The 25,385-nt window shown below is 42.8% G+C and overlaps 2 protein-coding genes across 6 annotated transcripts; one reads left to right on the plus strand and one right to left on the minus strand.

Annotated features, from left to right (window-relative positions):
• Window positions 1-1,353: 1,353 nt before the first annotated feature.
• Window positions 1,354-17,485, plus strand: LOC109516082 (putative transmembrane protein INAFM2). Of its 2 annotated transcripts, XR_002168293.1 has the most exons (3): window positions 1,354-2,260; window positions 17,045-17,265; window positions 17,371-17,485. XR_002168293.1 is itself a non-coding variant. In XM_019870290.1 (2 exons), exons 1-2 carry the CDS (start codon window positions 1,742-1,744, stop codon window positions 17,060-17,062), a joined length of 537 nt encoding a protein of 178 aa, XP_019725849.1. In that variant the 5' UTR covers window positions 1,354-1,741; the 3' UTR covers window positions 17,063-17,485. The 2 variants fall into 2 exon arrangements, 1 of the variants encoding a protein (XP_019725849.1); XM_019870290.1 differs by having other exon boundaries at window positions 17,045-17,485.
• Window positions 8,578-23,803, minus strand: ccdc9b (coiled-coil domain containing 9B). Of its 4 annotated transcripts, none has more exons than XM_019870286.1 (13): window positions 23,582-23,803; window positions 20,922-21,029; window positions 20,658-20,762; window positions 20,410-20,574; window positions 19,439-19,597; window positions 14,778-14,944; window positions 13,799-13,848; window positions 13,676-13,726; window positions 12,713-12,809; window positions 11,599-11,632; window positions 10,964-11,522; window positions 10,540-10,622; window positions 8,578-10,223 (listed from the first exon to the last, which is right to left on the minus strand). In XM_019870286.1, exons 1-13 carry the CDS (start codon window positions 23,591-23,593, stop codon window positions 10,197-10,199), a joined length of 1,617 nt encoding a protein of 538 aa, XP_019725845.1. In that variant the 5' UTR covers window positions 23,594-23,803; the 3' UTR covers window positions 8,578-10,196. The 4 variants fall into 4 exon arrangements, with proteins under 4 accessions (XP_019725845.1, XP_019725844.1, XP_019725848.1 ...); XM_019870285.1 differs by lacking the exon at window positions 23,582-23,803 and adding an exon at window positions 23,039-23,461; XM_019870289.1 differs by lacking the exon at window positions 23,582-23,803 and adding an exon at window positions 23,039-23,217 and having other exon boundaries at window positions 20,658-20,789.
• Between the last annotated feature and the right edge of the window lie 1,582 nt (window positions 23,804-25,385).

Consider the following 25,385-nt stretch of genomic DNA (forward strand, 5'->3'; position numbering starts at 1 on the left):
CACCTTTATTGCAACTCAGTATGATAACTAACAAGTTCCTCGTGCAATTTGGTTTAGTCCTGCACTGTAAAAAAAACACAGTTTGTATTTTGGGGTGCTAAACATCTCAGTATGATAACTAACCAGTTCCTAGTGCAATTTGGTTTAGTCCTGCACTGTAAAAAAAAACACAGTTTGTATTTTGGGGTGCTAAACAGTAAGTAATTTAAGTTGGGATAACTCAAGTGTACATTGAAGACATTCATGACAACAATGTTAGTTCTCACAACAAAGTATGCAAGTTGTTTGCGCTAAAAAAGTGCGCTGAGTTGTTTTTCCTTAAATCTTTAACTTGGAGGAATTTTCTGTCATGCGTCAAAATGGTTGACGCATGACAGAAATTGTATTTGATCGTTTATGAAGGGAAATCAAGTCAATAATGTTCACTAACATAATATGTTCTATGAGCCCCCCACTAATCTAAACACAGTTTTCTGATTAATATAACACTTGTGGAACATGAAAAGAAAAACAACCCACTTTTATCCATCTCATAGGGCGGCCATTTTGCCCCTTACTGTCATCTGAAAATGACATCAGCGCGCACGGGGGCTCAGGTAACAACCAATCACGGATGTTTTCTGAGCTTGGTGATGTGACGTTCATAAGCTGAGCCGTGAGCAAATGTGATGTCCACAGGAAGTGACAAAATGGCCGACCCCCCAGAGTTGGATAAAAACGGGTGGATTATACTGCTTTATTCATTTTCCACAAACGCAATATTAACCAGTATACCGTGTTGAGACCAGTGAGGCCACATAGAACATTTTATTGTAAAACACATTTTTGACTTGACTTCCCCTTTAAGATATATCATATAAGAACTCCTGCATGCTGCTGCCTCTCAGCTGCTGGTCTCACATTCGAATCTTATCTCAGACCTTTCTTTGAGGAGTTTCATGTGCCAATGTGTGTGTGTGTGTGTGTGTGTGTGTGTGTGTGTGTGCGTGTGCGCGCGTTTAATAGTTAAGAGCCATAGTCGCTGTCCATTGTGCTGAAACGACAATCACTCACCCGGGCAGGTAGGATAACTTTATTGTCATTTTGGAAGCAGACTCTCTTTTGTCTGCCCTTGGGTGTGTTTGGGGGTATTTAGGAAGGTTTGGGAAGACAAAATGTATGAATTCTGGTCCAACCATCATTTCATGAATAATATTACTCTATTGGCGTAAATGCGTCTACCCGTTTAATGCATTATTTAACACGATAAAGGCAAACCTTGTTCTCAGCGCACTTCTGGGGATAATACATATTTTGGAGTGAGTTGCTTGCTAGTTGCGGCTTCTTTAAGAGACCCCTCCCCGCCCCTCTCTGTATTTTTAGCTGAGCCAGCCACTTCATTTGCTGGATAGGACAGTGCGCCGTGTGATCTCTTCTCATCGTTTGATAAATGACATCCAGTGTAACGTTCGCGGACTGGCCAAGGGCCTACACAGCCAGCGGCTCCGTGGACATGTGGGCAGGTTAAGGACCTTTGTCGGATGCCGCGTCCCAGCCTGTGGATGCTCGCTGGTCCGTGATGAGACGCAATGCTGCATGCACTGGACGCATTTCATTTTGACACTAAGTAAATCCTCGTTTTTTTTTTTTTTTTTTTAAGAGCCCACACCGCTGCCTTCCCGTCTTCTCTTGGGTTGTGGGTCAGAGGAAAGGCTTCAAGACGGAGGGGGTGGTGGAGCATCGAGGAAAAAACAGGGGTAATATGAGGGAGCGGGACTTCATGCCCAATATGGAGAGGGGCAAACCTGCTACTTATACGGGGGACAAAAAGGCTAAGATGGCTGCTAAGACCAACAAGAAGTGGGTGAGACTAGCCACGGTCTTTGCTTATGTATTGTCCGTGTCCTTAGCAGCCATCATCCTGGCTATTTACTACAGCCTCATCTGGAAGCCCACCAGCGCATCCTCAAACGCATCCGCTGCAAAGCCGGGGGTCACGGCTCCTCCGGCGAACATCGCCGCGAACGTGTCCGAGTGGAACTCCACGCAGTTGCCAGTCAACCACACCGCCGGGCAGGGCTCGACGACGCACGCCCGGGCTTTTCAGTGGGATCACACCGAGGAGAGCGACGATATGGCGGATGGACTTTACGCATCGACCCGCGGAGCCACGCAGAGATCGGCGAGTGTGGACAGGGAGACGCGAGTGGAGGAGGAGGAGGAGGAGGAGGAGGAAGACGCGCTCAGGCCAGGAGAAAGAGCAGAACGAGATCGGGATCAGGTAGCCTCTGACGCGTCAACCGTGCCACCGAGCTCCGGGACGAGTTCTGAGTGACCGGGGCCTCCACATCCCTCCATCCCTGTCACAAAAAGTGATCGTACATATAGGCTTGTGTTTATAGACAGCCGCTGGTCGGACGGAAACACACAGCACTCGTTTGCAAATTCACTAATGGATTCTGAGCTCCACTTGACCTGATACTTTGCTGTGATCTACGACTAATATTTAAGGGGACCCCACTCTCTCAAACAACCCCCAACTAAGCTATTTTTTTTAAGTTTGTTTGTCTATTTGGGCCATCTGTATGCCTTAAACCCACGTTGGACTGTTTTAGGGTTCTGTCTGCAGTTGGATGTGCAACTCCAGTCAAAATATTCTGCTGAAATAATGGGACAGGACTTGCTCCATCACATCCATTCTTGAACACTGACTTGTTGCATTTTGACATATCGGCTGTATTTACTTTCATGGATCAAGCCTGGATTTCATGTAGAAGAACTTGCATTATTGAGTTATGCTCAGGTATGTGCATATAACTTTGTAAATGTGTTGTGCTCTTGGTTATGTACATAATATAGACGCGGGCATACATCTTTTTTGGCTTTGATAAACCTATAGTGTAATTAGATAATTTTTATTCAAGGTACATTATGTACAATAGGTATAACTATATCCCAAATATACAAATAAACAACCTCAAAAATATATTCGGTTCTATGGTTTGATGATATTCATGCAGGCTTTTGCTTTCACACGGTAACAAAAAAAGAGACGTTTTCAAAGAATGATTGAAGTCAGTCACACATCAGGCAATGTGATTTGATTTAAAATTTAAAATGCCCTCTTTTGGAATATACACAGCACATTTTGTAGTTTACTTTGCGAGTGAATCTAAATATAGTCTTTTGAGAGTAAAATGTACTCTACTAAATTAACTTTGTTGAGTTGAGGAAATTAAAAACAAAACAAAACAACCTCAACAAAAAACAGATTAGATTAATCAACAAAATAATCAACAGATTCATGGATTCTTATGTAATAGTTGCAGCCCTCTAATATAATATTCGGAACAATACAGCTAGCAAATTGGGCTCTCCACAACTGTTTTACAAGGGTGGCTAAAGCAGAAAACGAGTCTGGATAAAGGCCCAGAGGATCCTTACAGTATTCCATTACTGTACCTTTCTTTGCTCTCCACACCCCGGACTGGGATAGTTGGTTTTCCACTTCAAGAGTACAGCAGAGGGAAAAAAAAATACATCAGCCAGTGACATGACTTGACATTATAACGACATCAATGGAAGATGACAAGGATTTCCTGTATCAGGTACAATTTATCTAAGAGGAGACTGAGGGCAGCAAGGAAACGGACACAGCCGCAGTAAAATGGCAGACTTGGGATACTCGATTACTAGAAATAGGACCTCGTAGTACCTACTTATTCGAGTGGGGAAAAAAATAATCACTAGTATGTAGTGGCATACAGCACAGGTACTGTACACAACCAAGAAGAAAAAAAAAGATTCAATGTCCATTACAAAGTTGCTAGGGTGGCCCAATGGAGTATCAAAATTGAACCATATTGTAGGAGAGAATGTGAGTTTAGATGATTGGTTGTCTATATTGTATTTGCCCTGCGAATGACTGGCATCCAGTCCAGGTTAGATACCCTGCCCGTAACCCAAAATCAGCTGCATGGCTTTGACTCCAGAAAGAGAGTGATTCTCAAAGTGTGGTATGAGTACCACGAGTGGAACTTGGGTTTTCTCGGGTGATATGTCAAAGAGTCACTCCATTAAATCCAAATCAAATCAATCGCATTTAAGACTTGAAATGACGTCAAATGTATTCCAATTAAGGTTTTAGCTACGCATACAGCACATTATTTTGTTTCTTAAATCCCATACAGTACTTTTTATTTTAAAAACCTTTCAACAGCATATTTTTTTAAGTACAGTTCAGCTGATTTTAACTTTCAGGCACATGACTATATATTAACATTGAATCTTATGAATTGTTTTACTTAGAAGTTAAAAAAACTTTTATGTGCAATGTATTTGAATTAACCTTTTCAGGGACAGTGGTTACTACAGTGGACAGCTTATCATGTTATCAGGTGACAGGGTGCATGAAAGGGTTAAATCATTATTTTAGTACGTTTTTTCCCCCCTATGTTTCAGTGCTGTGTACATTTTTAAACTTTGCCTAATTTTACAGCAGCTTATAATACTGTAATATGAAATACTTTATTTAGGAATAATCAAATAACTGCCTGATTTTGTTTTTTATGAACACTTACTTCATGACAGTATTCTAATATTGATCATTATGGTAGTATTTGGAGAGCAAAGTAATTTCTTGGTGTAAAAAAAAAAATAAAAAAATTGAAAAAATCCGCTGGAGTTATATTGCATGGGATGATGAAAGTATCTCGCTAACAACAAACCTAATAATGACCCGATGTTAGCACAGTCTCATTATATAAGACACATAGGGAAAGTTTCGGATCCACTGATTTTTTTAAAAGGTATCTCGTGGGAATGAACTGTCAAAGGCCTCTTCACTTTTCACAGATGTGTTGCAGCAGCTCTGACTGGAACCACTTCACACATGTCACAGCTGTCCAACTATGAGGCGGAATTAAGAGCAACCACTCCGAGCTATTTGCCAGTAGCATGTGAGGGAGGTGGATCGATCTCAGCGCCCGCTGTATAAAGCAGAGAGGAACACATTACACAATGCTGCCGGCTGCTATTTTTGATCCATCTCTCTGAAAAGAACCATTAAGAAGAGATATTCGCTTCCTCTGCTGGCGGTTGACAAGGTTGGTGGTTGCCGTAAAGGAGGAGAAAAAGTGGTGACGAAGGCACATGAATGACAAGGGCCCTGAAATAATGTTTTCACTTTGCATTGGGGCCCAAAGGTTATTTTCTTGCTGACATGAATCATAAGCAAGCAGTGGAGTATGTTTGTTTTGCCAAACAGAAAGTCAAGTCCGGGGAGGAAAGCACAACACAACAGTCATAATATATTATTTGTGGTGAATTTAGAAAAAAACAAAACAAAAGATGTTACAAAGGTGTGCACTTGCCACAACGAAAGCCCTGTCAATACTCTGGCTTCTCTATTAACGTGCAACAATCGACAGATGTGTTTCCAGTGCCCTGTGATATATGAAAGAACCAACGACCAACGTCCAACCGATTGATTGAAGGGGGGGTCATCCGTGCTGACCGTTATTACTGAAAGCTACAACTTGTAGGCGGCTGGTGACCTTTTGACTCTTTCCACCCCGGAGGAGGATGATCTTTTCTGATATGAAATTACTCTGGGGTTATATTTGAGTGAGAGGTCTGTAAAATGACCAAAAGATACGCAGAGTAATTCTGTTGGCAGTTGTGTAACTGCATGGTGGAAATGTAGCGATATTCATCTGTGTTTATACTATACACGCACGCCCATGCACGATGCACTGTGACGACGTAGTGTGGCATACGATTAAGACATCCATCCATCCGTTTTCTAATCCGCTTATTTATCCTCTCAAGGGTTGCGGGCGTGCCGGAGCCTATCCCAGCCGTCTTCGGGCAGTAGGCAGGGGACACCCTGAACTGGTTGCCAGCCATTCGCAGGGCACACAATCACTGATGCTCACAATCACATCGAGGGACAATTTTGAGTGTTCAATCAGCCTGCCATGCATGTCTTGAGAAAACAGGTGGCAAACTCGAGGCCCGGGGGCCAGATCTGGCCCGCCACATCATTTTATGTGGCCCGTGAAAGCAGCTCAAATATGTAATCTTCCATGATCCATTCTAAATTGTCGACCAAAATTTTTAAGTCTCACATGCAATAAATAAGAGATATATTCTAAGCATTTTCTTGTTCCCAAATCCCTCATGATAATAACTTAAACAATAGTTGAATCAACAGTTATTCCGTACTTCTTTATATGGTTTCAGTCATAATGGCCCTCCAAGTGAAACACTAACTAAAATGTGGCCCGCGCCAAAAATGAGTTTGACACCCCTGCTTTAGAATGTGGGTGGAAAGCGGAGTACCCGGAGAAAACCCACGCAGGTATGGGGAGAACATGTAAACTCCACACCGGAAGTCCAGAGCCGGAATCAAACCTTGCATCTATGCTCTGTGAGGCCGACGTGCTAACCAGTTGACCACCGGGCCCCCCGAGATTAAGAAAATTAATTAATAAATACCATGACCAAATAAATAGAGTGAAGCATTTTAGGGCGCGTGTGTGTGTGTGTGTGTGTGTGTGTGTGTGTGTGTGTGTGTGTGTGTGTGTATGGGTGTGTTTGACCATGTATAACTGTGGCTCTGTGTCAAAAGACCTGATCCAAGACCACACCCCAGTAAAATTGCTCTAAAAGTGGTTGCTTGCTTGAAACTCACACTTTCATAATTACTTGTACAATTTCAAAAACACGACTGAATAAATTGTTGCATATACATTTAAAAAGTGGTACAAATAGTGCATTGTCATGCTGCCTATGACAATGCACAAAAAAAGAGGGTTGTTTGCTAGAAACTGAGCTTCTCTGGCCTTTATTTTGACCAGCATAACATAACGCCTGAAGATTGTAATGCACTACAATCTCTTATCTGGAATACGTAACAGGGATTCAGAGATGAATAAGGAAGTTTTGCAAAAGGGATTTTCAGGAGTAATGATGTCATTTAAAAAGGCAAAAACAGTTACATAATAAAAAGCTGAATCACATCCAAAGAAACGGTTGCGGATGAAGCTGAAATGATGCAGCAGAGACATTTTCCGAGCAAATGAGAACGCATTTCATTAGATCGAGACCAATGACTTCCTCTTTCTTGTTTGAAGCATTCAACGGTATGAAAAATCCATAAATAATAAATACAAGCACTACGCATTAGTTAGTCTCAGAAATCGGAGTTTACTTCCATGTCAGCTGCATAAGAAACAGGCTTGTAATGATGAGTGTAAATCTTTGCTCAACAAATGTGACGTTGTACCACGTAAAAAATCTTTCATCATTACAACGCTCGTAAGGTCTTTTCCCAGCTGTGATAACTGTCTAACAACCCAACAAAAGTGTTTCAGGAGCATTATTGAACCCTAATGGAGTATCAAACGAAACCGACATGTGTGCAATTCAGTCGTATGTCAACAGGATTTAACGTTTATCGCGCCACTCCAAATCGTTTAGTTTCGGCTCGGGGCTTCACTCGATGACACCGAGGTCTTGCTGTGAACATCCCGTCGGGGTCGGGAGATGACGCACAGAGCTCGGTGGGGACCGCCAGGCCGCCTTAAGATTCTGGCAGGGTCAACACAGTACTCGAATCCTCTTCAGTAACATCCGCGGATTGTAATGAAACACCTCAAGAGCCTCCAACTGTTACCTCATCGCGTGTAAGATATGACTGTCGCTCAATTCAGCTACGCATGATATTTTTTAAATAAACACAGAGAGTCAAGCCCTTTTTGTTTTCCTTTCTGGAGCTTTTCATTGACCTCGAACAATATTTTCCTCAAAATGGCCTCTCTGTGTTGTGGATTGCCACGAACGTAATCCTACACTGCACTTGAGTCCTCAAACAGCCTACAGGACTTATTTCCATTATATTAACACCCCCACTGCGGTGCATTGCGTCATACCCTGGGAACTATTGGCTACCTTTGCACAGAAGTGCACTCGGACTGTAGCAAGCATGCAAATCTGCTTTGTTGTTTGAAGAGAACACTTGACATGGACAGAAAGTAAGCTCGGAACGCTTTGCAGCGAGCCAACGTGTGTTGTCCCCGAGAGATAGAAAGGCTGCTATGGTGACCGCCGCAGGAGGAGATAATTAAAATACTGTCGAAACACATAAGGGAGGTCCCACCTGTAAGGCAAAGAGGGAGCAGTTTTCAATTCGATACCTCTGCAGAGAGCTCATCAGAAATTAATCAAATCCAACATGAAAGCGGATTCAGCCGGCCACGGTTGATAAGCGTGAAGAGTCCATGCATGCGCGTCACATTTTCTGCTCCTCTACTACTATATTGTGACTTTTTTTTGTGTGTGTGTGTGTGGTAACTCGGCCAAGTGGGAAAGAGCGAAAGCTTTTGATTTGATTGTATGCAGGTTGATGCAAAATCTACACAACTGAAAATCAGTGTGCGTGTTTGGGGAGGGGGTGAGCGTCACTTCGTACAGTTGGTCATAATTTGAGGCGACAGTACAGAAACTGTTTTTTTTTTTTTTTAATCCATGTCCTCTTCATATTTGTCACACACATTCGAATAACAAGAGCAAAAAAAAAAAAATGAGGGACACAGCTGCGGAGCTTCAACCATCTTTTTAATGCCCGATTTGAAGCGTGACAGTTACATCGAAATACAAATGACATGGAACAACCTGCTAAAAATAAATATTCTAAACTCCCAAAGGGGATTTAAAAATAAGGTCAACTGCACTCTCTTCTATCAAATTAGAACAAGACAGATTTTTGTTTCACGGTTGCAAAAGCCTTAACTGTGTTTTTCCCCAGTACATTTCTGCCTGTAACCTGACGTCCCCCCCCACCCCCCTTTCTTTTGAATGTAACCACAGTTGAAACTTTAAAAACCTTGCAACAGGTCATTTAACCACTAGACGTATGGTTATGTAACATAACTACACTACAAGATCATATTTGGACAAAAAAAGATAAGGCTACGTCACGTGATTTTGACTCTGTTGAATGGAAACACATTTTAAAAACACTTCCGTGAAGAAGCGTGATAGACAAGTGAAAGTGTGCGTTGATGAATACACTGTGTCAATTATAGTTGATGAAGCGAAAATACAAGGCACGACAACATTCTCAGAATGCTTTGTCAAATTTTTTTTCCCCCCGCCACAACCGACAAAAGAAAACAGCGTGAAATGGCAGCTGCGGTTGAATCTGTGTGACTGACAAACCGTCATGGCCGCGCTTGATTTATTTTCAACATCTCAAGTGATTCCCTCCCAGATGCGCCTCGAGGCCTCGGTGGACAAATTACGAGTTGCACAACTGTCTGTCAATTTAAACGGCATAAAAACAAGTGCAAAAATTTTCGTTTTGAAGGCATGACCAGTAGACTTCATATCCCTGCTGTCAAACCGACAAATGTGCAAAACGTCCATTTCTTCTCAAGTGCATAAAATATTAGTCAGATAGTGTCCCGAGATTTTGACCCCATGATGTTCTTAACTATACATCGCCGCGCATAGCTTCCATTTGAAACGTAGAAACATGTCAATGTGTCAAGAGGAGCTTTCCGTTTTTAAATCAAGTTATGGCGTGCGTATGCCCTGTCGTATGTGCAAATGGATACGGTATGAGACGACCATGCATCCGAGCAGTCCTTGTAAAATGCTCTCTGTCTCTACTGTTTTTTCAACAGCATACAGGTTCAATGTCAGTAGTTTAGTTTACAAATCAACTCGTTTGCTGAAAAAATAAAATCTTTATGTCGTAATGAAAGTGAGTTACAAAAGGCCACCGACTGATGCTGGACGCAGCTGCTAACACAGTAGCTCCTCACACTGATTGGATGGAAAGTTGATGACTTTTTTTTTTTTTTATTCCCCCTTATAGTGCAGATGTTTTCCCATTATTGAAACTAGCCCAAGGGCACAATCGGGCACTACACAAATAGACTAAATCTAATGTCTCTTCTCAAGGCCAACTTCCTGTAATGATACACGAACGTACCTTCCACCCCGCATACGACAACACGTAAACAGTCAGCGGCGTTGCACTCAAATGCACACATGGGAAATGATGTGTCGCCACGTATGCTCGTGTCCTCGGGTGCAGCGATACTCCTTTATGTCGGATCAAAGGGATGTGACACACCGCAAGGACAGGAAGCCACGCCTCCGTTGAGCATCCGCATTCCGAGTCTTTCAGTATTTGCATCCCGAACACGTTAAACAATCCTGCCGTGCTCTCTTGCCTGCAAACAGACAGCGGAAACGGTGATTACCTTCCCATTCATCACGTAGGTAATCAATACATCTCACTCTGCACACTTGAAGACGGAGATCTATTCCACTAGGGGTGTGACGCTATTTCTGCTGGACTCTTAAACGGCCCCGGGGGCTGGCTGATATACTTAAAACAGAAATTGAATATCACACAGTGGCCGTTCACACACGCAGGTCGTTTTTCTGTCTTCATCCATTTAACATCATCACCTATTTGCACTTTCCATCAGTCAATTTATACACCTATCGATTCCCCTCGGCCCTCTGCTTCTGCCTCGCACTGACCTTGTCGCTGCAGCTAAAGTGTTCCGGGTGTGACGTCCCTGATTCCAGGCTGGAGACGCATACATGCGAGTCAGTAGCTTGTTCTGTGAAATAAAACAGGGATCAATGTTGCACTGTCGGGTAAATCGATGGCCACTTCATTCGTTCAACCTGCATAATCCTGTGTACCTAGTGTAGGGATCCAGTTTTTTTTTTTTAACTAGCCGTACCTAACCTGAAATTTTAGGGACGCACACTGAAATGCGACTTGTGTAAATGTTCACATTTCCACTCAGACTTACTAGATGACTGATAAATGGGCTGAAGTGTGAAGCAGGAGTTTGACGGCAACAAAGACAAATAAGATAATGTTTGGCAATGTTGCGCAGCAGGAGATTGTGCAGGTGTACCTAATGCTGTGACTAGTGCATGCGGAGTACCCCACCTGTGTTTTCGTTGGACTTGGTGAGCTCCACGGGCTGGACAGAGCTTTCCAGTCGAGAAGCGCAGGCCTTGTCAGCAGGGGGCCAGCAGGGCGCTGTGGGGGCACTGATGTCTTTTTTTGAACATTGACTTTCAGAAGCCTGCTGCTGGCAATGACTCTCTTCATCCTTGGCACTTTCCAGATGCTGCTGGGGCACTTTGTGCCAGATTTTTTTCTGCGAGGGAGCTTTTAAAAAGAATGTTGGACCGGATTCAGAGTTGGAGGAATCCTGAAAGCCTGTGATTTGCTTTGCGTGAGCCCCCTGGATGAGCTCCTGCGAGAATCGCACTTTCTTCTCTGAAGCCCGAGGGGGAGAGGCATCTGCTTTCTCCTGCGTTGAGGTGTCTGCTCTCAAGGTAGCCAAAGAACCTTTGGATCCCCTCACTTCCTCACAGGCGTTTAAAATATCTGGACTCTGTGACGGCTTAGTTTTTGAGTCCTGGTCTCTTTGCTCTTGTGCCTCAGCGTCTGTCAGCGCATTAAGCTCCTCCAGGAATTCCTCCAATGGTGTATCAGAAGTCTATATGAACGAGACATATAGTCAGATGTGTTCAGCTTCTTTTGGGGAATTTCCCTACCAAAATGGTTGACCTCACCTGTAGGTTATATTCTTCTTCTTGATCTTGCCATCTAAAAAAAGGGCCACCATTTAGTCGTATTCATGAGAAGCATTCAAGTTTTTATTGCGGGATGCATTTGATAGTTCCACTGGCAGCTGGCAGCAGTGCAGCCATACCTCAGAAGCCCCTTTTGGTCTCACCTGAGTGATGTGTTGGACTGTCACTTGTTTCTTTGGCTTCCTAAATATATTCTCTCCTCAAAATAACTCAGCCGCGAATGACTACATTTTCAAATTGGACCTGAACAGATGATGGATAACTAGTTTTAAAATCAGAAGTCAAATATAATGACTGTTATTGTGGATTACATTTGACTATTTGAAATTTTGATTCAGACTTTAGCAAGCATCACGGAACTTGAGATGCTTGATTTGCTTTGGCGGGCCACATAAAATGATGTGGTGGGCCAGATCTGGCCCCCGGGCCTTGACTTTGACACCTGGGTTAAAGGAAAGGTTCCACTTGGAACAGGCCTCGCAAAGGTCACTCAAAGAAGTTGAGTGCAAATGCTCAGCTTGTCTTTGGAAAATACACAAATGAGTGCTGCCTACATTGCTGCTTTGGGCACAAACAATTTGGAAATTTTCACTGACAGGTAGACTCACTTTTGTTGCAAAATGGTTAATCTAATGGTTTTGTGAGTATATGTTGATTTTTTTTTTTAACATATTGATTCCCCAGCGCGGCCCTGTGAAAAGATTGAAAACAATATATTTTTTTAAACGTTCAATAACGGAAATGCATAATGCACTTCAGATTTGTGGCTTTCTAATAATATGTGAGTGACGCTTTTGTGACAACACGACGCCAATAACACACAAGAATGTTTCGCAACAGAGCACAAGCAACAAGCGACAGAGAACGTGATGTGAATGGAACCTTCTGGGATATTTAATCAGCTGCCACAACTTCCAGTTTATCTATCACGACATCCTTGGGAATTTATATTTTAGCGCACAGTGCGGAAAATCGAGTCTTCCCATGCGGTGTGAGACATTCCATATCCCAATGGTTGAATTAACTTATTCATCCGAGTGCTGTTTGCGTGCAAGTGGGCTCTAAAAGAAGATGTCAGAGCTGTTGTACTGACCTTCTGGCCCTCCCGGTCAGACGATCTTTGCCTTTTGCGTTGCTGCTCATTACTTGTACGTTTTTAGTTGACTTGTCTTTGCCTCGCTTCTCATGACCTAAGACAAATGAAAAGTCACGGTGAGCGCGAGCCAATTTCTCTCCTCTGGAGTGAACTTATGTAGCAGTTTCTCTACGTCATTCATAAAGTTCTTACTGAAGTTCTCTGAGTTGGTGACATTGCGCGGTTGGTGGAGTTGAGTGGGTGGGAACCAACCATGAAGTGGGCGGGTACTTGACTAAATGAGTTGCATTTATGCCTTCGATTAAAACTTTTTTTTTCTGGGCTTTTTGGATCGTGGGAGTACCCAAAAACACACACACAAACACAGGGGAGAACGTGGAAAGTCCACACAGAAAGGCCGGAGCTGGGATCCGAACCGAAAAACCTCCGAACCGAAAAACCTCCGAACCGTGAGCCACGTGTGCTAACTTCTCAATGACCACACTGCCAATGAGTTACCATTTAAAACTAAAAAGGGGCCTCAGATTTTCCCTCCACACCATCGTATTTAAGTGTTCATTTTTTTACGTAGACGTCAAAGCTAAATGGCTGTTCCATCTTTAACAACCCCTTAAGCTGTTTTTTTTTTTAACAGGTTGTTCAAGACCAAGTTGTAATGCATAATTCAATGCTCCCCCTTGCTTAGATTAAATTTATTATTTATTCATAACTGCACCACCTCCTGCCGGGTAGTACATTTATAAAATCTCTAGAACCTCCTGAGCCCCACTATTCAATATTTTATGATGCTCATATGAATCAACAGATTTTAAAGCTGGTGCCATATTTCTAGTTTGAGTAGCCAATGAGTCGTTGAATCCAATTTTTCTTTGCCTTTAAACAAGTACTGTAGTATATGTTCATATTTCAAAGCAATACTTTGTCAAATATAGGCAAAACCGCTTTACTTTTGACAGTCACCTCGTGTGTCAGCACCAGACCTATGCTGTCCTCTTCTGGTGCTTCGTCCTCCTGGTAACAGAAAATATCGGGATGAAAGTAAAACAATTGCATCAGAACATAATTCGGTGGGGACCATCTCACCTCGATTTGCAGGCACCCAATCTCTGTCCGGCAGGGATTTGTCTAAAAACCTACAGGCAAAAGTTTTCTTTAGTCGATGAGTTTAAAATTGTCAAGAGATTATGCTCAGTACTCTAAAAATTCTCCTTGTCTATCTACGCCATTGATCATCATCTATGAGCATTCAAGCCTCTTCCAATTAGCAGATCATTGTTGTGTATTTCTTACGCAACAGGAATTTAAGTAATGAAAGTACAGCGTGATGAAATTATGCTTTGCCAGCTCACAGCTCACGAATACCATCTCAACAATTGGTGAATCAGACACAAACGTGCTCTGTTCTTCCCGGTGGTCCTTGTTTAAGCCTCACCAAATAAGGCAAGGTATTCCATCAGGGGATGAGCCCCGTCTTAAAATAGCCGCTCCTCCCTTGTCTCTTTACGTTTTAATGCTTCCCTAAACAGTACATTCATTCACTCCGCTCCGAATGCCAAGAGTCTTCTTTCAGATTTGTTCTCTTCCACACCTTCTGTAACATGAATAATTTCCAGCAAGATTGCTTGAGTTTAAAAACATTGGCTGATTTTTAAAATCACAACAACTATCAACTAAAACACATTTCTGTAGCAAACAGGGTGCTTAACAAATTTCCCAGCCCTCCTGCCATAAATGATCAACATCATAAAAGCGTTTTTAGACTCTCGGTTTCAGTGAGCTCCGTTTCAGTGAGCTTTTTGGAATTTTAAACTAAATTTACCTTTTCACGGCAGAAGTCAAATTATTCAAGCATAGCATTCAAACACATGTGGGACACCTAAACGTACATCACACGGGAGAGAAATACACAATAACATATATTTTACTGCTGAAAAAAGAAGAAACATAACTGACTGAAAATACTGACGCTGAGGCGAAATTCTTTGGGAACCCAAACCACTGTCACGTACAACAACAGCAGTAAGCGTTCAATGACGTGCGCAGCAGAGGTAAGAAGTCTTACATGTTCTCTGATTTGTCTATGTCCCACGCCCGCCTCCACTGTCCCTTGGCGTTCTTGTGACGCGCCACTCTCTCCTTGTCAATCTTCTCGCGCTCCTTTTTCCACTGCAGGTACTCCTCTTGCTCCTCCTTCGATGTGGGGACGTTGAGATCTGTGATTTCCATCTCCTTGAGAGAAGAAAAAAAACAGCACAGTGCATTTGTGAGACTTAAAAAAATTTCCCTGGTGGTTTTGATTGCAATATTGTGGGAACATTTGCCTCTAAAGTCGCGTTGGATCTGCCTTCATCAATGACATCAGTCAAAACTTTGGGATATCGCATTAGATTCTACAAACCCCAATTCCACTGATATTGGGCCATTTGTGTAAAATGTAAATACAAACAGAACAAAATTATTGGAAAATCAATTTTAGCCTATATTTAATTGAATACACTACAAAGACAAGATTTTGATGTTCAACTTGCATGAATGCTACTTTATTTAAATTTTTTTGGTCGGGGGGGCTATCCTCACATTTTGAAAAGAGCTGGGACAGGGGAAACAATACTCAAAAAAACACCAGTTTGGAACATTCCCCAAGTGAAAAGGTAAATTGGAAACGTGATGAATTGTTATGTTTGGCGATAAAAACGGCATCCCCGAAATGGGGGGTCAAGTTCACCACTTTGTGAAAAACTGTGTGGGTCAAATTGTCCAACAGTTTAAGAACAACACTTCTCAAAATTGCAAGGAATTTCATTTCATCGTCACTGGTACATTTCAGCAAAAGATTCTGAGAACCTGGAGATTTTTTTTCTTCTTTCTAGTTTTCGGCAAAGTCCCTGTTTAGTTCAGGAAGACAACTCCAAGCCATTTTCTGCATGTGTTACTATAACGTGAATTCACAGAAAAAGAATATGAGCACTGAACTGGTCTGCCATCAGTCCAGACCTGTCTCCCATTGAAAATGAGTGTCACATTAATGCACTCCAAGAACGACTATGGAAACTATTAGAATGAGTGGGGTTCAATGCCCTGCCTGCTCACTTTACTGTTCGTAGACTAAATACAGTAGAATGGAAAGTTAACTCACTCTAACATATCAAAGAACACATTTCCATTTGCGTATTTGTCACCAACACATTGAATATACAGTATATTATATATTGCCTGACCAGTAATTAAGTGTTTATGGTGGTGACTCTTTCTCAATTTTCTATGACAGAAGAGATTTAAATGTGAACACATTCGAAAGAAAATATATTGTGTTTGACCTAAAGGGTTCAGTTGTACATGAATGTAGATTAAAATCATGGCATTGCTGCCTTGCAATAGAGCATCAGCAAAAGAGCAGCATAAGCACGGATGCCATTTAGTTTGTATTAGAATACATTTGAAGCATTACTCACGCTAATACGTACTAAACAGTGCAGTGGAGTGGAAGAAAATAATCTCATTAAAGATAGGCCGCCAAAAACAAGAAGTGCATCTCGTCTCCAATTCGCTCGTTAATCGCCAACACGACAGCAACGATGATGTATGGTGGTGTTCAAAAAGAAGTAACGATGAGATTTTATTATTATGATTAAGTGGATCTAAACATCAGTGCTGCCTCAATGCAAGATTGGTTCCCCCCATGGATGCCAACGTAGTCCCTTTCGGGTTGCACGGATTACAATAAAGCTGTGTGTTTGTCATGATTACCGTGAATCCACACAATGGGATACACTGCGATAATAGACCAGGAAAAGCAGAGTGTACAGTAAATGCAATTATGTCCCCTCCCTTCATTCTGCTCTTAACCTGTTTATTGATTACAGTGATGGGAGCAGAAAGGATTGCGTGCGATACTAAAAGGAGATGTGATGGAGGCTTTTTAACACATCAAAGAGGACTGAGGCTGTGTGTGCGCTTGTTACAAAAGCCCTGGAGTGATCCAGGACTAATGTGGGAAATCACGTAAAAGCTATCTCCGAGAAAAAAAGCGCTTTTTTATTTTCATAAAGTAGGCAGAGAAAAGACTACTCCTGTCGCTTAAAGAACTTTAAAACGCCGGAAGGAGGAAACTCACCGTGCCTCTGAGTGCATTAATTCTTACGGAAACAATGAAAAGAATATGAAAGGGAGAAAAAGAGCTGAGTGAGGGTGATGTTGTCCCCACTCATGTTTGTACCACTCACAGCCATGTAAACATGTTGCCTTCCTGGAACATCAAAATGGCATGTACTCATCTCACTGTTTTTCCATTCTCCTCTCCTCCTCCTTCTCCTCCTCTGGACCCCAAAGGAGACTGGGCACCACTAGGGAAGTCACTCCATGCATGTTCCAACAGGCCTGCTTGCTGCTCAACATCCCAGGCCACCCTGCTAAATATTATTCGTCAAAGGACTGCCTTCATGAAGAGCAATGTGAGAGGCCAGTTTCTGTGGTGACAAGTCGAGACCTCCAATCGGACACTGCAGCCAGTCATCCTACGCACCGAGCTGAGATATGACATCCATATATATGTATGTAGTGACATGTTTTAAGATTCATTTGTTAAAACATAACTTCACCTCATGATGTTTATGGTTGGTTCTAACAACCTATTCTCGTTCCGTTTTTTCCCCCAGATATAACTTTTCGCTCGTCGGTGTGACCTGAATGCATGTAATTTGAGAATCGGGACACATCAAAATAATTCATTCATCCATAATCTGAAACGCTTTATCCTCACGAGAGCCGCAGGTGTGCTGGAGCCTAGCCCACCTGATGTCGGGGAGTAAGTAGGGTACAACACTGGTTACAAGCCAATTGCAGAGCACACAGACCAAAAAAAAATAGAGTGAATGTGAATGTTTTTATCATACTCACAATCACACGAAAGATCAATTTAGAGTGTTCAATTAACCTACCGTACATAATTTTTTTTTTTTTTTTTTACCGTGCATGGATCCATACATCTATCTGTCATCATGGTGCCACATCAATATGCCCATTGAACATGACTGAAAAGAGTCTCATCGATGCAGCCATCGACTGCAGTCAAATCGAGGAGGGTCACGGTGGGAATGAAGAGCCAACACTGCACCCAAGTGGATCAATAGCGCCAACGCAGGGAAGACCTGATTGCAAATTCCCACTGCAATATGTCATCAGAACAGTTTGGGGACAAGTCAATTCACGAAAAGAGGAGGGAAATTGTGTACGCATTTCTGAAAGCAGACCGCTGTGGTGCAAATATTTACTGGTGCTCTCATGAACTCTGAGTGGTGGTCTCATGTGTCCACGCCTATTTTTCACTTTGCTCTCATCAAAAATCCACTGACAGGAACACAAAAACACCCTTCCACCTTTCCTTTCTTCTTTGTTATCTGTCCTGTCTCACACTCCTTCTTCCTCTCTGACCCTTTCCTGGCACCTTTCCAGACCTCTCATTTTGGTTGCATAATGAGCCTTTTCATGGCGAGAAAGCAGTTGAATGCTAATTAGATGAAATCGGCCTTTTCAGCGGGCGATGAAAAATGCAACACAATCGTGCTGGAGGAGAGCAGACCACTTCGGAATGGAGAAATACGAGGCTGGGAGCAGACATACTTTCTCCCCTCGCACCTCTCCATTGTCACTCTCAGTGTGTGTGAACAGATAGCAGTTGCCTGCTTCAAGCAATTACAAAGTGCCAGATAGCCACACCCCTTTTCTCAGTCCCAGTTCATTTCCAAGCACGAACAACTCGAAAAAATGTGCCATTAATCTTCATGCAGTCTATTCACACAAGAAAGAGGAGTCCTATTATTCCCCATGTATAACTGCAGCATTTTTCTTTGTGCACAAAGTACAGTGCATTACTGTTTATGGCACTGGTTAAGAAACAGGAGACTTGGGAGTCACAGATGACTGGTGCGCTGCAGCGCAGGCTATTATTCAAGTGTAGATTCAGTGCAGGAGATATATAAAGGGACAGAAAAGAGAACAGCGTGTTCAGCACACTGGTTTAGTGAGGATAACGGCAACTTGCTCTTCCCCTATTTTAGTGCCGCCTCCCGAGACGTCGCTGTCTATGCTTGCGGCAACGAGGATCAGCTGTCTGTGTGTCAGCTTATTGACGATCCGGCGTCTGCGGGCGCACGTGAAATGGAACAGCTGTCTGAATGTTTTTTCACATTCGGGTGGCATAAGGTCATTGATAGTGTGGCATTTCACACTCCAGCTGAAGGAGGGTACTTCGTGCGCATGTGTGTCTCAGCCCATTAACGTTAAACATGTACTGGTGAGTAAAACAAATTGTATCTGATGTGACATTTCAACATGTCAACTCATCAATAACAAGGCCTTGCATGAGATAGATCTCGAGGCCTTGGGTTAATTTAATGTGTTCTCCATATGCGCTGCCCTACAAAGTTTCATGGAAATGTATTATGTAATTTTTTTCGCATTTGTAATTCATGTAGACCACATAGATCAACATTTCAGAGGGCAGCAGCTGTATTAATAGCCTCCCTATCCCGATCCCACGCCAGTAACAGCCTTGATAAACCGCCTGTCAGCCAGCCTTTGTGCGCCATTGCTGCAGGGGTGTGGCCAGTCTGGCATCTATGTAAAACAGCTCTGTGATGCATGAGAGGGGACACAGACAGGGCATGAGAGTCGGAGCTGCCTTTTTAATGGCTCATCAGGAAAGAGTTCAAGTCTGCAACACACCTGTGCTGTAATGTCCATCTTGGTCATGTGACATGGTTGTTTTCCGATCCCTGCCACCTCCACGCTGCCAGCTTGGAGCTCATCAGCTGGGCTCTTGACATCTGACGGACATGGGGGGTCTGGCCTCTTTTCAGGCTTCTCACACACCACTCTCTTACCCTAGAAAGGGTTTGTTAATGTTGGCGTAAGTGTGGCATGGTCTACTGTCATGACACTTTATTAGGTACACTTGCAATGAGATCCCAATGCTGCAGCTGTAGCAACATTTCTACCTTCATAAATATTAATAAGGATTCTGGTCATGTTTGATTGACTTTGCCATAAAATTAATGTGGATGTTGAAGAAATGTGAATCACAAACATGAGATCTGAACAACAGAGTCAGTGAAACACGATATTTGAGTCACTCACACTGCATTACACTGAGAGGTGGGTGTTTCCAATATTACATTTTGAAACATGAGAGAATCAAAATATTTGACTGTATGATGGCTGCAGTTTTACACAATCAGAATGTACTGCAATAGAAAAGAACAATGGTTAGCCAAGGCCAAAAATCTGATCTTGCATATAAAGTACAACCATGTTTATATTTGCTGTTGTATTTTACAGTTATGTAGAACCGCTAGCGTCATACTGAGAGCTGCGTCAAACTTTGACGCATGTAGCTTAATTCATATTAGAAACACTTCTCAGTATGATGCAATAAGTTCTATTAAACTGGAAATAAAGAATTTTTAATTGGCTTTCGTACAGGCGCTCATTAGATTTTGCAGGTGTATTTAATGAAGTGCCGTGAGTTACAGTGAAGTGCAAAAAAAAAAAAATGCAATCCATTTATTATTTATATGATCATCGGCGTATTATTCAAAACATGCTCGTGAGACATGCATTGACTGTATTTTCCAGAATGTAAGACACTCACTCTGCGACTCTACTCTCAACTCACTCTAAAATAATGCAGAACTCACCTTTTTGCCAGCCATGGTGACAATGAGCTGCTTCTTGTGCCCTCTGCCGACACTGCCGGCAGGCTGCACAGTAATTTCCTCCCATCGGCCTGCTCCTACTTCCTCTTGTCCTTTCCCAGCAGGTGAGCCGCTGTTAAAGGACTTGGTCACCACCACACGACTGACCTGTTTCACGCCATGGACAACAAGCCCATAAAATAATTTTAAAGCTTCAAAATGGTAATGCTTGAAATAATGTCAGAACTCACACAAGTGGACTTGTTTACTGTGATCGTTAGATCATCAGCTTTGCCCTTACGGCTCTGCAGCGCCATTCCTTCTTCTTCTGCTCTTTTCTTGTCCGCTTCGACCTCCTAAAGGCAACTCGACCAAATAGATAACTAATCAGGAAGCATATAAGAAAACAAACACTTTCAACAGATTTCAGAGCCTTGCAGTTTCACGCCTCATTACGACAAGTGAAAATATTCAACGACACGCAGCTCTCTACGCCTGCAATCACTTGTCCTCACCTTGTATCTCTTCATGAGCGCCTCATTCTTTCTTCTGAGAGCCTCAATCTTTTTGTCCAGCTCCAAGTCCCTCTCATGATCCCTTCTGAGCGCCGGGTCACAGCGTGTCTGGAAAGGCACGCATTTTTCAGCAGCAATAATAATGAAATGTAAATCAGTATAACCATATCCATCCCTCCATCCATTATCTGAGTCGCTTATGGCTGAAAAAAGGCAAAGACAGCACAGAGGCGCTAATTGGCAGCACAAGAACAGGCCCTAAATATCAGATCAATAGAGGCTGGTGTCTACCACATCAGACGGGACCACAGTGTGGGCTGTTCAAAAAAGCCCCGGAGACGACAAGGTGTAAGATGCTGGCAGACACGAAGCGGCATAACCAGGGAGCAGGAATAAAGTACTGCAACATCGATACCAAATATGGACTAGAGGCCTTACTATCGAAATGGCAGATGCCTGAAAAGGTGGTTGAGAACAACCAGGGCATGATCCTGCAGGACTTGCATATCCAGACTGACATACTGGTGATAGGCAACCATCCTGACATAGTGGTGGTGGATAAACATTCGAAGACTGCAGTCATGATAGATGTCGCAATCCCCAATGATAGCAACATCCGTAAAAAACAAAACATGAAAAGCTGGAGAAATACCAAAGTCCGAAGGAAGAACGAGAAAAAACGTGGAGAGTGAAGGCTGTTCCCACAGGTGATCGTGTAAGTCTCCCTCCAAGTTAGACGTACACGAATATATATATACCGGTATACACGATTCAGTCTTACATCACAGCTTGCCCATGTGCATTGCTACGCCTGCTGCGGTTGCACACAGTCACATGCCCATTAAGCCACAGACGGAGCGTTCAATATGCAGCTCAGTTGCAGAGCTGGGAATGCATATGCAGGACATCCCAAACATCTCAATGTGGCAAGCAAGGTTTGCATCCTTGCTCCTTAGCCAAAGATTCCACGAGCGATTACAGAACAGCAACTCCAGCTGATGTTGAGTTTGGCCCAGAAATATTTGGTCAATGAAAGACTAAAATTTGGACAAATTAATACAACCGAATACAACACTGTTCAATAACAGCTAACTTCATGCAATTCAGCAATTGTTTGAAATGGCCTTAGATCAATCAATCATTCAACCAATCTCCTGCTTGTGTCACGTTGCATACAAGGCAGGAAACAAGGACTGCTTCGTATGCAAACAGAGCGAACAAGAATAAGTGGATCCCCGAAGCAGCAGACACTGACAAGGCCTTCGTCTCAAAAAATAATATTTATTACAAACGAAAAAATACCGTCTTAAAGGACAACAGAAAACGCTGGTCAAAAACAAGAACCAGGAAAATAATGTAACGAGAAAACACAAAGCGCTTGCAAAGAACGGCAAGGAAAAGGATAAGATAATGTACTAGCTCAAATATGCGTCTTTAAATAATCCCGATGGGATGAAGAAAGTGTAAGCGAACAATAATCGAATACGAGTAAGGTTAACGAGCATGGGCAATAGCAGTGGCACGGCAAGCAATACTCCGGCAATGAGTCGACAGCCGGAGCGCCTAGATAAAGCAGGTGTAATCACAGACAAATGGGCAGCAGGTGTGCAGGCGGCAGAGTGAACGCCTGCCACCTGCTGTCTAATACGGAACATGACAGCTTGTAATACGTGTTTTGACGGTAACTGCTGAAAATGTGAGAAGAGTAGGACTACTACTACACAGTGACAATTAATTTAATAGTCGACGTCATGGTTTATTTATTTTGTTGACACTTTCTCTTGAAAGGGCTTCATCTCCTTCTGCTCCTACATGAGTCACTCCTTCCCCACTATAAAATAAGTTGAGAACTTAAGTAACTCGTATTGGGATATATTTTTAAAGTAACCCTCCCAAACCTGATTATAAGGTAGTCCACCAGTAGTGGAGCGGCGATGAGGTAGCTCCATGTGGGTAATGTTACACATAAGCGCACACACCATCACATTGCAAAGATTCATAATGTTTTTCCCTTGCAGCCTCTATTCTGAGTAATAGAAAAGACTGTCTGGGACCTCACTCTTCTAGCTACCAAACTCTCTTAAGTCCTATAAAACATGAGAGAAGTTAGGACTCACTTTGAGAGGCAGCATGTCGCAGAGCCATTTTAGCGCACCGCTTTGAGTTGTCAGGGAATCCAAACACAACATATCATGAGGACATACCACCAAGAATAGTCGCAAGGGAGAGACACACAGCCGAGCCTGAATCTCACAAAGTCAGTGTTAAGCGGTTGTTGCTGACACCAGCCGCACGCTCTCAGCTGCTCCTCTCTGGGGGGATGCTACCTTTCTGGGTTTATTCGGCTCCTTCTTTGAAAGGGTGACGTAAATGTGTAAACACAATACCAAACCCCGACAAAGGCATGGTGGGGAAGCGGGCGGATGGCATCTGTGCCCGGAAAGGCAGGCCAAGGTATAAGGGTGAGCATGCAAAGAGAAAGCTGCCAAGGTGGCCCCCATAACCAGCGGTCCTCCCACCTATAGGAGCTCCATGAAGACAGAGGTAGCCAAACACGAGTGAAACGCTTACATGCAGCCGCAGCTGAATCTGCGACAGAGCATACGCCAACACCAGGCAGAGGCAGAGGAAGACAGCGGGCGGGGAGAGAAGGCACTCACAGGTCTTTCCATGTCAGCGCTGATAGCGAGGCTGGGTCCAGACGCACGGCAGCCAAGGCGGCGGCGAGGGCTGCCTGGAGTGCACGATCATGCCTTGATCACAATGAGCCAAGTTGGGCAAGCAGCCAAGGCAGCTAGCAAACACACAGAGCTCCCCTGTTAACAGATTTCACAGCACCCACCCGCTTGTCCTCCCTCTCCCCCCTTCCCTTTCTCCAACCCTCCCACCCTCCATTACATATGCTCTCAACCTCTTTAAATCACTTGTTCTTTCCCCTCTTCAGCTACTGTATAATATATTCAATGCTGGGTGCAAGCACTTTCTTCACTGGGTTAAAACCAATCACAGTTAAATAAAATACAGTATAATCAAATATTACTTGTCCGCACTTTGACATTCAATACTATATTTCAAGTCCCTGTAAAGTGAATTCGGAGATTTGTTTCTGAACACCTTGTTTGTTGATAATAATCATGGGTGTCAATTCTGGGGTGACACGTGAAGGGGGCCCCCAAACTGTTGTGAAGCCCTACCCACATTCGACATGTTTGTTATTCATTATGGGGGCCCAAATTTTGGTGCAGCGCTGCTGCCTGTCATATAGGCTTGAAGGTAATTGCTGAAAAAGAGAAACTATTGACTAAATCTATTGAATTGCAGAGATGTAATGCTAAACTGTTTTTCACTATTTCGATTTCCTTATTTTAATTTTTTTTAGCTGTTGCTAAATGTGACCCAGGCATGTATAGGTGTCTGGCATGAGTCACCCCTGCCCCACTATATAAGAACCAGAGGCTTTAAGCAGATATATTCACGGCTCAGACATGTAGGTATTTGTCGGCATAAGAAATATGCTTGATGAAGACGTATCAATTAATCAGTGGGGTGTGGTTGCACACATTCAGTGGACAGGCCCACATCATTTGAGAGCTGAGTTAAAGGCTTGATTAATGGCTTGATTTTTCACGAGGGTTCATTTTATATACTTGCCAGGGAAAATGCGTTTGCAGAGAGCTTTTACAACCATGTTAAACATACAGTTCCAAAAATGAAAGCAGAGTGGTTTGTTTTGCTACTTAGTCCATTTTACATGTCGTACTTGTTTGTTACAATTTTCCTACCTTTTCTACATGTCTGCATCTGGCCCACAATGGACTTAGGCCTCTCATCGTACGTCAGGTGGGATATACTGCAGTTCTTCGTTACCCTAAACAAGATATAGGTAGATATAAATAGAAGGATAGATGGACTGAATGTCTAAATATCAAGTGTGGTTGTCACTGACATGTCTAACTAGCGTCACGTTGCCACAAGCGGCCAGAAAGATGCCACGGGCTTCTCAGGGAAAGCGCTGACAGCAAAAGTAATCAAGCACAGCAAATTCCATATAGCATTATGTAAACAAACAGAACCTTGCAAGTCACCAGTCTGAGTCAAGCAATAATTCTGTTAATAGGCAAAATACCTGTACACATGTTATTTAAAGCGTTTTACTTACTTTTAGATTAACACAAAATGAGTTTTAATTGAGAATAATTTCTAGTGATCTTGTACGTCTAGAACAAAAAAAAAAAGCAATAATTCTGTTAATAGGCAAAATACCTGTACACATGTTATTTAAAGCGTTTTACTTACTTTTAGATTAACACAAAATGAGTTTTAATTGAGAATAATTTCTAGTGATCTTGTACGTCTAGAACAAAAAAAAAAAAAGTGGATTAAGAAAGTGCCAACAGGAGACAACAACAGAGGTATTTGTAGACAAAACAGCATTTTGATGAGGAATGAAAACAATCATGATGG

Source organism: Hippocampus comes, unplaced genomic scaffold (genome assembly GCF_001891065.2).
Source record: "Hippocampus comes isolate QL1 unplaced genomic scaffold, H_comes_QL1_v1.1 scaffold43, whole genome shotgun sequence".
Taxonomy (NCBI): domain Eukaryota; kingdom Metazoa; phylum Chordata; class Actinopteri; order Syngnathiformes; family Syngnathidae; genus Hippocampus; species Hippocampus comes.